This window comes from Lepidochelys kempii, chromosome 5, assembly GCF_965140285.1.
Source record: "Lepidochelys kempii isolate rLepKem1 chromosome 5, rLepKem1.hap1, whole genome shotgun sequence".
NCBI lineage: Eukaryota > Metazoa > Chordata > Testudines > Cheloniidae > Lepidochelys > Lepidochelys kempii.
This window is the reverse complement of record NC_136384.1, coordinates 63,632,272-63,644,589: the sequence shown is the minus strand read 5'-3', so window position 1 is coordinate 63,644,589 and position 12,318 is coordinate 63,632,272. Positions and strand designations below refer to the sequence as shown.

Here is a 12,318-nt window from a genome sequence, read left to right as displayed (position 1 = left end):
GCCATTTTGGAACCAATGGGGATTCTCCTCAAATCGAATGTGTCCCCACATCCATCTCAGCTGGCTCCATCTACAGGCAATCAGGAACATCCATGCCACAAACATCCTAGTGTTGGTACTAAGCCTGGCACTGAGCACATTCAGGATACCTCTCACGAGTATCCACGAGAGCAGTGGAAACTGGACCAGTCCCTGGTATTGTTGTCATCCTTTCCCTCTATCTCCTGATGAGGCAATTGTGGTAGAACCTATCTCTCTGCCTCCTGATGATTTTAAGACTCATCAGGAATTGGTGAGGAGGATGTCTGTGGCCCTGGACATTCTCCGTGAGGAGATTCAGGAAAAATCTCATTTTGTCATCTGCGACCTCAGCTAGAATATCTGTCCTATGCTGTTTTAGAGCCTACCAAAGTTCTTTGGACATTTTGGCATCTGCGACCTCAGCTAGAATATCTTTCCTATGCTGTTATAGAGCCTACCAAAGTTCTTTGGCAGACCCCAGCTTCCCTGTCACTGACTACAAAAAGACTGGAGAGCAGATGCTGTGTCCATTGTCAGGGGGTCAAGCACCTCTATTGTCATTGCCCTCTGGGCTCACTTGTAGTGTTGACAGCCAATGAGAGAGAGTGATACGGTCATCAGGCATCAACCCCGAAAAATGAAGAGGCCAAAAAGCTGGACTTATTTGGGAAGAAGTTTTATTCTGCAGGTGGATTACAGCTTCATATTGCAAACCGGCAAGTTTTCTAGGGCACTACGATTTCATCCTGTGAAATACAGTTCCAAAGTTCCAGGACAAGCGCCCAGATGATGCGAAACAGGATGTTACAGACTTTGATCAAGGAAGACAAATTGGTTGCCAGAACAGCTCTGCAGGAGGATGCAGCAGCCTCTACAGTCAGGGCTAGATTAACTCTCTTGCAGACCTGGGGCTATTAGATTTTGTGTGGCCCCTGTAAGTCTTTTTCCTAATTTTAAAACAAAATGATCACAATTATGGCATCGAGGTTATTAACGCTATACTAAACTTGCCTTTCAATTAACATAAAGCCATTCTGTGGTTACATTTCAGTCTTAAAACATGTAGAATATAGTTAAGTTAATTCAAAATAGACTACTTCTTACCTTAGAACATCTGTTGTATTAGTTTTTTTTCTGGGAGGGAGTTTGGGTGCAGAAGGGAGCTCCAGGCTGGTGATGGAGGGGGCTAAAGGTGGCGCTTACCATAGGCAGCTTACCAGGGAGGCGCTTACTGTAGGCAGCTCCTGGCCGGTGGCGCAGCAGGGCTCAGGCAGGCTGGCTGACTGCCATAGCCCCATGCTGCTCCTGGAAGCAGCTGGCTGCTGCCATGTCTCTGCATGCTCCTGGCGGGGGAGGAGATAGCATGTCTTCATGCGCTGCCCACCCCGGCAAGCGCTGCCCCCCACAGCTCCCATTGGTTCCTGGCGTGCAGGGGGCGGTGCTTGCTCCCATTGGTTCCCAGCCAGTGGGAGCTGTGGGGATGGTGCTTGCAACATAGGCAGCACATAGAGCTGCCTCCCCACTGCGCCCCCTGTCAGGGGCCGCAGAAATGTGTCAGCGCTGGCCACTTCCGGGAGTGGCGAGGGGCCATGGCATGCAGGCAGTCTGCCTGAGTCCTGCTGCGCCAGGATCCCCCTTACTCCGGGGCCCTGGGCTGCAGCCCCTAAAGCTCCTGCATTAATCCAACGCTGTCTACAGTCGTGCCATGGCCTCTGCCATCACGAGGAGGCACTCATCTTGGTTATGCTCTTCTGGCCTCCCTCCAGAAGTGCAACCAACAGTCCAGGACCCCAATTTGAAGGGCCATCCCTCCTATCACAAAAAACTGATGAGAGGAATCCTGAAATCCCTGCACATTTGCACCCTTGCAGTGAAGCAGAGGGTGTTCTGACCTCGCCAGTCCCAGTGTTTTCAGGGGTTTGCCCCTTGAGCCTAGGATCTGCCAAAGAGAAGAAGTGGAGGTCACAAAAGACACCCATAGCCACCATCTACATCTGCCAGTTTATTAAGGCAGATGGCATCATCCATTATAGACTTCAAAGAGAAACTGCTGAGCTTCAGTTCATTTGCAAATTTGACACCATCAGCTCAGGATTAAACAAAGACTGTGAATGGCTATCCAGCTAAAAAGCAGTTTCTCCTCCCTTGGTGTTCACACCTCAGCTGCTAGAAGAGGGCCTCATCCTCCCTGATTGAACTAACCTCGTTATTCCTAGCCTGATTCTTGCTTGTATGTTTATACCTGCCTCTGGAAATTTCCACTACATGCATCCAAGGAAGTGGGTATTCACCCACGAAAGCTCATGCTCCAATACGTCTGTTAGTCTATAAGGTGCCACAGGACTCTTTGCCGCTTTTACAGATCCAGACTAACATGGCTACCCCTCTGAAGCTTATCATCCATTATGTTTATGCTGAACAATCTCTCTGTGACGTGGATGAACCTCTTATTGCCAATCATCCAGGTAAGGAAAGACATCCCCTGACCACCAGAGAAATGCTGCTACCACCGCCATACACTTTGTAAATACATACCAGGCAGACGAGACCAAAGGGGAGCACTGGGAACTGGGATAATGGTGACTCCAAGATTGTCACATGGAAGTAAATGTCCTTTAAATCGAGAGCTTGTTTCGATGGGTGGGTCAAGAGCAGTTTACCAGTTTAAAGAGTGCCATTTTTTTCTTTCCCAGTTTTTGCAAACTGCCTGTCCTGTTTCCATCATTCTTGGACCCACATCACAACAATTTGGTGGGTTCTGAGCACGGTGGATATACACTCCAGTTTATTTCCACAGACTCCCTTTCCCCATCCCTCTTCATGGACCTCTCTCTCATAAGGCAGTGTTTCTTCAAGAGATACAATCACTTTTCCTTGTAGAACCTATAGAAAAGGTCCCTTTTTTGTTCAAGGGAAAGGGTTTTTATGTCCAATACTTACTGATTTCGGAAGCAAAAGGGGGTCTCCGGGTTATTTTAGATCTAAGGGAGTTAAACAAGTTCCTAAAAAAATTGAAATTTCAGTCACTCTGGCCTCCATAATCCCTTCACTGAGGCCAGGGGATTGGTATGCTGCTCTCTACTTAAAGGTCATTTACTTCCATGTGACAATCCATCAGACCCACTGAAAATTTCTGAGATTCACTGTCAGCAGTCACCATTATCCATTCCCAGTGCTCCCCTTTGGTCTCTTGTCTGCCTGGCATGTATTCACAAAGTGTATGGTGGTGGTAGCAGCATTTCCCTGGTGGTCAGGGGATGTCTTTCCTTACCTTGATGATTGGTATAAGAGGTTGATCCAGGTCACAGTGAGGTGGTTCAGCATAAATATAATCTGATCCAGCTTCGATGCGCTCAGACTGCTCATCAACACAGACAAGTCAGTCCCATTTCCAGTTGAAAAAATATAATTTATTGGTGTGGTCCTGGATTTGACAATGGCCAGGGCCTTACTATTGCAGGCCAGGTTTCATTCAATGCAAAACTTCATTCTAGACTTAAAGGTTTATCTCCTCATCATGGTGAGAAACTGGTCAAGGCTGCTGGCACACAAGGCAGCATGCGTTTATGTAGTCCAATATGCCAGGCTGTTTCAGACTCCTTCAAGGCTGGTTGATGGGCTGAGGTGTATTCACCAAGGAGGCATCACATAGATGTTACTGCACATACGGAATTGGATTTTATCCTCCCTAGATTGGTGGACAGATCTGACCAATGTCTGCAAGGGAGTTCCCTTTGGCCTGCCTCAACAATGTTTCACCGTAGGTGTGACATGAGGTACCTGAAGAGTAGCCCACACTGAAAATGCCAAAGTCAGGGCAGGCTGGAAAAAGGAGAGCAGATTCCCCCAAAACTGGTGGTTGTAGTTAGACTCATTAACCAGTCACAAACTGTGCTCCTGCTTCCCCACACTGGTTATCAAGAATCTGAAAAAAAAGAACTCACACAGTCCCCTTTATTGCATTCCAGTCTCTGGCTCCCAATCAGCAAATAGGTCCATTATAGTGAGAAGTTACTTCAAACTCTATTCACTATATAAAATGTTCTTCTGATCCCCAAAGGGCCAGCCACATTACCAGAGCAATACTAGTTTGGATCATACCAATCTACCAGTCAGTCCTTTAGTATCTAATACTAAAGGTTTATTATAAAAAAAAAAAGAACGAGAAGAGAGTTGTTAAATGGCCAAAGCAATGAGGTACATAGATATGATTTCCAAGTCTATATATCAGCATTTTAGCAGAATTGGTGAGTTTTCTGGCTTATGAAGTCCCTCTGGAACACATCCAAAGCTTGAATGGGTCCATCAGTCCTTTGTTCAAAGCTTCAGTTTGTAGAGAAGCTACTCCAAAGGTGAGATGCAAGATTGAAGACAAAATGGAGATGATGTAGCTGCATTTTTATATCCTTTGCCGTGTGACTTGTACATCCTTTGCCCCAAACATAAGCTCGCTCACAGCACATGGGCACTGAAGAGTACATAGAGTCCCCTATCCATAAGCATGTTCCTATATGTCCTGCTGACTCATAGGCTAGCCCCTGGCTTCTCTCAATGGGTTCATTGTACTGCTGGTTGTCCTTGATGGGCCATCAAGCAGGCTGGATAATGCTGATGCCAATCTGTCTGGGGATGTCGCCCAGATACACAGCACAAGTTTGAGATACAAATATACTACACATATGTATAACTCACAAAACAGAGACGGTACATATAAATGAGCTTATCATATTTAACAAATCATAACCTTTCCACTGAAACCTTACATGCTTATATAAGATTCATTGTGATTTTGTAATATTGATATCAATAATATTATAAATGGTCACCCATATTCCATACAGTGCCACATTAGGCATGGATGCCTCGAACCTGGGATGAAGGGCTCACTTGGGACCCCTGCAGATGCAATGTCTTCGGTCTATCCCAGATCTCAGTCTAGACATAAACATCAGGGAGTTTTGAGATATCCACTTAGCTTGCATGTTGTTCCTTCCTCACGTCAGCAGAAGGAACGTGTTAGTGTTGACTGCCAATATGATGGGGAGCAGAGGTGGTCCTCTTTACACTGTGAGGAAGCAATCCTACTCTGGGACTTCTGCATCAGCAATTCTGAAGGTGACCTGCCTCCTGGGGGGGCTCAGAATAGAGTGCACAGGTTGTTTGTCAATTACCACAAGTTGTTCCTTTGCCCAGATATAGCAAGGGTAATTTTCCTGCTCTGGGAGATCCCCAGTGGATCTGCTTGCAACAAAAGACAACAGAATATATTAGTTTTGCTCCTGAGAGGCCCATAGTCCAGGTTTGTTAGTGGATGCTTTTTTACTGTCATGGTCAGAGGATCTTTTGTATGTTTTCCTCCACCCCCAATTCATCTTCTGCCCAGATCAAGCAGGATGAGGCCCATTTTACACTGGTTGCCACTGTGTGGCTTTCACAGCTCTTAAGCCTCTCAATTAGTCCCCCACTGTTTCTCCCACACCATGCATATTTGATTTCACAGAATTGTGGTGACCTCTTCCACCCCAGTCTTCAGGCCCTTCACCTGACGGCAGGGAGGTTTCATGTTTAACTTAGGCAGGAGTCCTGCTCTAGAAAATTTCAGAATATGCTGCTGAATAGTAGGAACCATCTGCTAGAATTACTTACCTGGCTAAATGGAAGAGCTTTTCCTCCTGTTCCAGACTGAAAGGGGTTTCCACCTGTTCTTGCTTCTATTCAGCACACACTGGACTACTTTCAGTCCCTGAAACATCAATGATTAGTGATTAGCTCAGTTAGAGTACACATAGCATCTATCTTGGCACTTCACCCATCTCTGGGTAACCGTTTTCTTTTCCAACCTGATGGCTGAAAGATTTTTAAAGGGTTTGGACAGACTATTTCTGTAGGGACATTCTTTCTGAAAGGGGTAAGAGTATTGCTGGGTTAATATGAAAACTGATAGTAAGTAGTAAAGGGGAGGAGAGACTATGCGCTCTGTCTGGATGATAGAAGAGCTTTAGCATTTTATCTGGGACAGACTAAACCTCTCGGGTCTTTCTCCCTATTATTCATTACGTTTGCGGACAGAATGAAGGGCATTCCTATGTCCACACCAAGGATTTTGGCTGTATTCGACTGTGTTACCAGTTGGCTAATGTGAAGCTGTCAGATAGTGTGTTGGTTCATTCGACTAGATCCCAAGCAACCTCTGTGGCTTTTCTGGCTGATATGCCCATATTAGATATTTGCAAAGTGGTAACCTGTTCATCATGTCACACATTTGCCTCTCACTACTCTATCCTTCAGTAATCTAGGTATGCTTTTTGGATGAGTTGGCCTCCAGTCCCTGTTCAAATAGACTCTGAAATCATCTCCAGTTGAGCCTGCTTGTGAGTCACCTACAGTGGAATGGACATGTGCAGTCACTCGAACTAAAAATGGTTACTATCTTTTCCATAACTGTTGTTCTTAAAGGTTTCAGAGTGTTCTTAAAGGTGTGTTGCACATGTCCATTCCATGATCCGCCCTCCTTCCCATCTCTATCTGAGTCTTTCGGTAGGAGAGAGCTGAGGGCAGTTTTGGGTGGCTCCGTCCTTTATGCCTGTGCATAAGGCAGCAGAGGGCACTTGTGCTGCCCTGATCGGTGCCACTAAGGGGAAAATTCTGACAACTGTGCACTGGAGCACATCGACACCTGCAGTGGAATGGACATGTGCAATCCATCTCAAGGAACCACCATTACAAAAAAGTTTGTAAACATTTTTTTCTGAATTGGTAGTATGAAAACATTCTTTGTTTTATTGCTGAATATACAGTTATAAGCAATAGTCCTCATAATCTGTGAGCTAATTAAATTTCCTCATAGGATATACATTTGAAAAATCTTGCAAAACATCTATGAACTTCTGTTCATAAATGCTTAAAGGAATGTAATTTTTATCCTGGTGATTAGCAGTATGATATATAATTTTTTTTATATTTCTTTCATTTTGCAGAGGGAACAGTTGTATTCTTGCAGATGAAATGGGTTTGGGTAAAACAATACAAACTATTTCTTTTCTGAACTACCTGTTTCATGAACATCAGTTGTATGGGCCTTTCTTGCTGGTAGTGCCACTTTCTACTTTGACATCTTGGCAAAGAGAAATTCAGACGTGGGCTCCTCAGATGAACGCTGTGGTTTATTTAGGAGACATCAATAGCAGAAACATGGTGAGTACATTTGAACAGTAATGAAAAACACAGTGCTAAAAAGGGTTCTTTCAAACATTTGCCTCTTATTCATCTTTTGTGTGTTTGGTTAAAAATTAGAAAACGTGTATTTGCCTGAAATACAATATTTAATATGAAAATTTGAAAGTTTAGATTTTGGTGTAAAATAATTACTTATATATGCTCTTTTATTTCCTTCTTAGTCTCTGCTTACTACACTCAGGGAGCTTGTTTAAAAATGTAAGCTTCCATTTAAAAATAAATTTTCTCTTTCCCTTGTGGTTGAGAAGATAAAATTTAAAATTGTGAACAGAATATAAAGTAATACAGTGACATCTGTCCGGGTGTGCAGAGAAGCATAAAACAACAACTTTAAAAAGTGCTAACTGCCCCTATTCACATCAAGGGATTGTTAACTAAATGTCATAGTTGACTATTTCATTGCTGGTCACAACAGTTACATAAGATCTGATGTGAGTAGAGCCGCAGAATTGCTGAGCTTCATTTGTGGCCAGAATTTGGAAGAGTACCATTTTTTTTTTTTCTCTTCCAGTTCAACCTCTGGATGTAATGTTCTGAGTTGTGAATTTCTTTCAGAATGGAAGTTTAAAAATCAAAAACCTTTAATTTTTCATGTTAGCTTCCCAAAAATTCATGGAATATTCTATAAGGAAGCACGGTCCATGTATCACCTGTTACTTTTTCTCCTTTGCAGTTAAGGAGGCTTTAAACAGTTCTTATTTTACTAAAGTAACAATGAAGTAGCCAAGTATTGTTTAGCTACAAACTTGCTTTAGGACACAGATTAATGATGCACCATGAACATACAATAACTTTTAAAATTAATTTAAAATACTACAATAGATTTGTATCATTTCAGTGAACAGATTTTATGAGTTGATTACTGAATGTTTATTTGAGAAATAAAATCATTTGATGGTCAGAAATGATATTAAAGCTTGTCTAGGTTATTATTTTGGAATAAATTGCTAATGTATCTCAAATGTTTTTGTAGACCAAGGTGGCATATACTTCAAAATGGAAAATAGTTGAGTAACTCTTTCTTCACCTTCCTCCTTCAAATGCGCCTTCTCATTTTAGAGGAGCATATTACCTTCCTGGTTTTCTTTGATCACTTTATGACATTGCCCCTATATCTAGCAAGTTACTTTTGAGTGTTTATCAAATATATATTACCCTACTTGTAAGTCTGATTCTTTCCTGTTAGTGATTATGTTAAACAAGCACAAAATAGAAAAAAAAAGTCAGATTATTGTATATTATTTAACATTCATACTTCTGTAGCATTTAAAGTTAATCAGGTTGAAAATGACCATCCCAACTTTCTATCTTAAATTTCTCACAAATTTACAATCTTTCTTTGTAGATAAGAACTCACGAATGGATGCATCCACAGACCAAACGGTTAAAATTTAATATTCTTTTGACAACTTATGAAATTTTGCTAAAGGATAAGGTAAGTCATAATTTTGAATTATTTTTATTTTCCATTAATAGAGATCATCATTTATTCTGTACCACAACATATAGAGTTGTACTTGCCATTACATTTATTTTGGCTCCTGGAAATGTGCACACTTTGTTTTATAAATATGATAGATTTTCTATAGCAGTTTAGATTGTTGTTCTTCAAATTTCTGAGAGACATTGATTTGTTTCTCCAGCTACTTATGCTGCTGCTGCTGCTCTTTCAATTTTGATATTGAACCTTGAGGAGTGACATCAGGGAACCACAGATCCTGCAATTGAATTACAGTATATGGTGCCATGTTTGGTCAATGTGTGATGATGATGATGAACAGTAATGCAGTGTTTTCATATATCAGTTTGAAGGCACTCCAGTTAACCTTGTGGACTTCAGAGCACTTAGAACTTCAGAGTTGAGCTTTAAACAAAAAAACTGTTTTATACCTTAATTATCAATAGAAACATCACAAAAGCATGTCAGAGCATCATGCCACAATTATTTTGTGGTTGACTGACAGTTTTTTCTCTTCTTATTCTCCCTATTTCTAGCAGCAAGTGCTGTGTTCTCTCCCCTCATTTCTGTTTTATATATTCTGGGAAGAAGGACCATAGTTATTTCTTTTTGTAATGTACTTTGTACTGCCTCATGTGTGATAGGTAGCAGTCCTGTGAATTCTTTCAGAACCAGAGGAAAGCTAATTGAAGGTCTGAGCTAGTGGATCCAAAGGAAAGCTAATGGAAGCTAATGAAGTGTTGAGGCCTGAGTTTTTGTTGGTATAGCTCACACTTCAGCTAACTATAATATTTTAACAATGAAGAACTCTTTCTGCAGTTGATCCCAGCCAACTTAAAAGACATAGTTCAATATTAAAACACACTGGTGTCCATATAACATTAATTTAAAGGTTTGTTAACGAACATTATATCCAGTTACTGGTTACTCTGCTTCGTGTTTGGCGTGTGAAAAGGGACTGGCAGAACTAGTAGTCAGTTTTTTAAGGTTTGAATTTTATTTAATTTATTTATTTATTGTAGAAAAATAATAGTATATGGCCTTCATGATTCTAACTATCAAATGCTTCTTTTACATAATTTTCTTTTCTTTTTTTAAGTCTTTCCTTGGTGGTCTAAATTGGGCATTTATAGGAGTGGACGAAGCTCATCGTTTAAAAAATGATGATTCCCTTCTATACAAGACACTAATAGACTTTAAGTCAAACCATCGTCTTCTTATCACTGGAACTCCTCTGCAAAACTCCCTCAAAGAGCTCTGGTCTTTGCTGCACTTCATCATGCCAGAAAAGTAAATAAGATCTTTCATACTCTTGTTAACATAGTTATAGTATTCTTAAACAGAAAATTTCACAGTGAAAAATACTTTAAAATATCATATAATATTTAAACATGTAGCAGATGCACTTATTTTTCATGCCACATCTGACAAATAGTTTAAAACTTTTCTGCTTTAGAAAACCATTAAAATAAATGGATTGGTACTGAAAACTAAATGCCTTTATATGGGTTACAACCCTGACAGTATGCCTCACCTTGTTTTGGAGGATAGTCTCTGTACAGTTAATTCTCAACATCCTTTCAATCATTGTCTTTGAGACAGCTAATAAGGTTATCAGTTAATGTCATTTATGTTTGCATAGCAAATGCCTCTCTGTCACATATTTTTGCCCATAAAATACAATGGGAAATACAATGTCATTGGTTCCTATAAAGAAGTCCATATTGATTCAGAACCAGTGATGCTGTATGGCCCATTGCACTAAACTAAACGCTATTGAAAATCATTAGCTAAAACCCGCCCCCAAAACTACGTTTACATAAAAATGCAATGAACAGTAATGAAAAAATGAACAGTAATTTGGTTTTCACTGTGCTGTTAATATATTTGCATTTCTCTCAGAGCTGGTTGGGAGTTTTTCATTGAAATGGTTTTCTCCTGGAAAATGCAGTTTCTGCAAACTCAGACTTTTCTTCCGTGAAAAATTCAGTTTTGCTGAAAAATTTTGATTTTCTTTTGGAAAAATCTAAATGAAATATTTCATTTTTGGTCATCTTAACCCAAATTGGATTAATCAATGTTTTGTTGAACTGATCTGAACCCAAACGAAACTGCATTTCCCTTTTAGTGCATTGCTTAATAGGAGTTGTAGTTCTGACCCCCATTCTTAACTATGGGCTGGGCTGCTCAGAGGATTTACGTCTCCCATAATGCAGTGTGGATTTGCCTCTGAGCTACATGGTGCATTATGGGAGAAATGTGACTGGATGAAGTACAGGAAATATAGTGTGGGCCAGGGCACCTGACCCATAGGGGAAGCTAGGAGCACCAGGCTCTCATATGACAGTTCCTATGAGGCAGTGTACCACTATGAGCAAATGTAGTTTATTTATTGAACTAACTCAAAATGAAGCATTTTCGGTCAGTTCAATAAACCAAAATGAAACATTTTAGTTTCCGGAATATCAAAATGTTTCATTTCTTGATCAAATATGTCAAAAAGAAATGTTTGTGTTTTCTGATCAGAATTCCCTTTCCACAAAATTTTTTGAAATTTCAATTTTTCATCCTAATTCAGGATTAAAACAAATGTTGAAAAGTTGACATCTTTTTATTGGTGGATATCATAGGTGGTGGGTATAATAGGCCAGGGGAGGCTAAGCCTCCCCTGAGGTGCAGCTGCCGACCCCTGCCTTTCAGAGCATGGATGCCTTGGGCATCTGCACTCCGCTTCTTCAGGGTAGCTTTCAGCCCTCGGGCTAGCCTCCCCAAATGAGAGGCATGCGCCACACATGAATGATGATCTGAATTTTGCTCCAATCTGCTCTTAGTTTGGTTAATGGCTAGTCATTTTCTTTTCTCCATATATTGACTTTCTAGTCCACATTCCTTTCAGGTCATCTACAGTGCATCAATGCTTCATTTTTCAAACTCTGCAGAGGAATAGAAAAACTTGATACCACTAAAATTTTTTATATTACCTTAAGGTTTTCTTCCTGGGAAGATTTTGAAGAGGAGCATGGCAAAGGGAGAGAATTTGGCTATGCAAGTCTTCACAGAGAACTTGAGCCATTTCTGTTACGGAGGGTTAAGAAAGATGTAGAAAAATCTCTACCTGCCAAGGTTGAACAGATTTTGAGAATGGAGATGAGTGCATTGCAGAAGCAATATTACAAGTAAGTGGGCTACCTTGAAATAGCCAAAAAAAAAACAACAAAAAAACAAACACATCCACCTCCTATATAAGTGTGATTGTCATATTTTATTGAGTCTTTGCATGATGCTAATTGCTAAACAGATATTTTTCAGCTTGTAATAAAGACTTGTAAAAATTGCTTCGGTAAAATCCTGGCCTAATTCAAGCCTATGTGATTTTTGTCATTGACTTGAATGGATCCTGGATTTCACCTTTAGTATATGCTCTCTGCTTTTAAGATTTGTTTTAGTGTAATTCATATTAATTTAATTCCTTTCAATCAGCTTGTCTTATATGGGATACTTGTGAGTTTTATGTTTGGAGCTTCATTCTTTTCCTGCAGTTACTGCATATTTTAATAGCTGCCTGCCACCTTTCGTCTCCTCTTTGCTCCTTCTCTCCACCC

At 40.7% G+C, this 12,318-nt stretch overlaps 1 protein-coding gene across 6 annotated transcripts in view; it reads left to right on the top strand.

The window, feature by feature from the left end:
* CHD1 (chromodomain helicase DNA binding protein 1) overlaps positions 1-12,318 on the top strand; it is a 90,587-nt gene that overhangs the window by 49,721 nt on the left and 28,548 nt on the right. For all 6 annotated transcript variants that reach the window (XM_073344590.2, XM_073344588.2, XM_073344585.2 and 3 more), the window contains 4 exons: positions 6,999-7,215; positions 8,603-8,692; positions 9,816-10,006; positions 11,704-11,892. In XM_073344590.2, the coding sequence (XP_073200691.1) occupies positions 6,999-7,215; positions 8,603-8,692; positions 9,816-10,006; positions 11,704-11,892 (687 nt within the window). The remainder of the gene's footprint in view (positions 1-6,998; positions 7,216-8,602; positions 8,693-9,815; positions 10,007-11,703; positions 11,893-12,318) is intronic.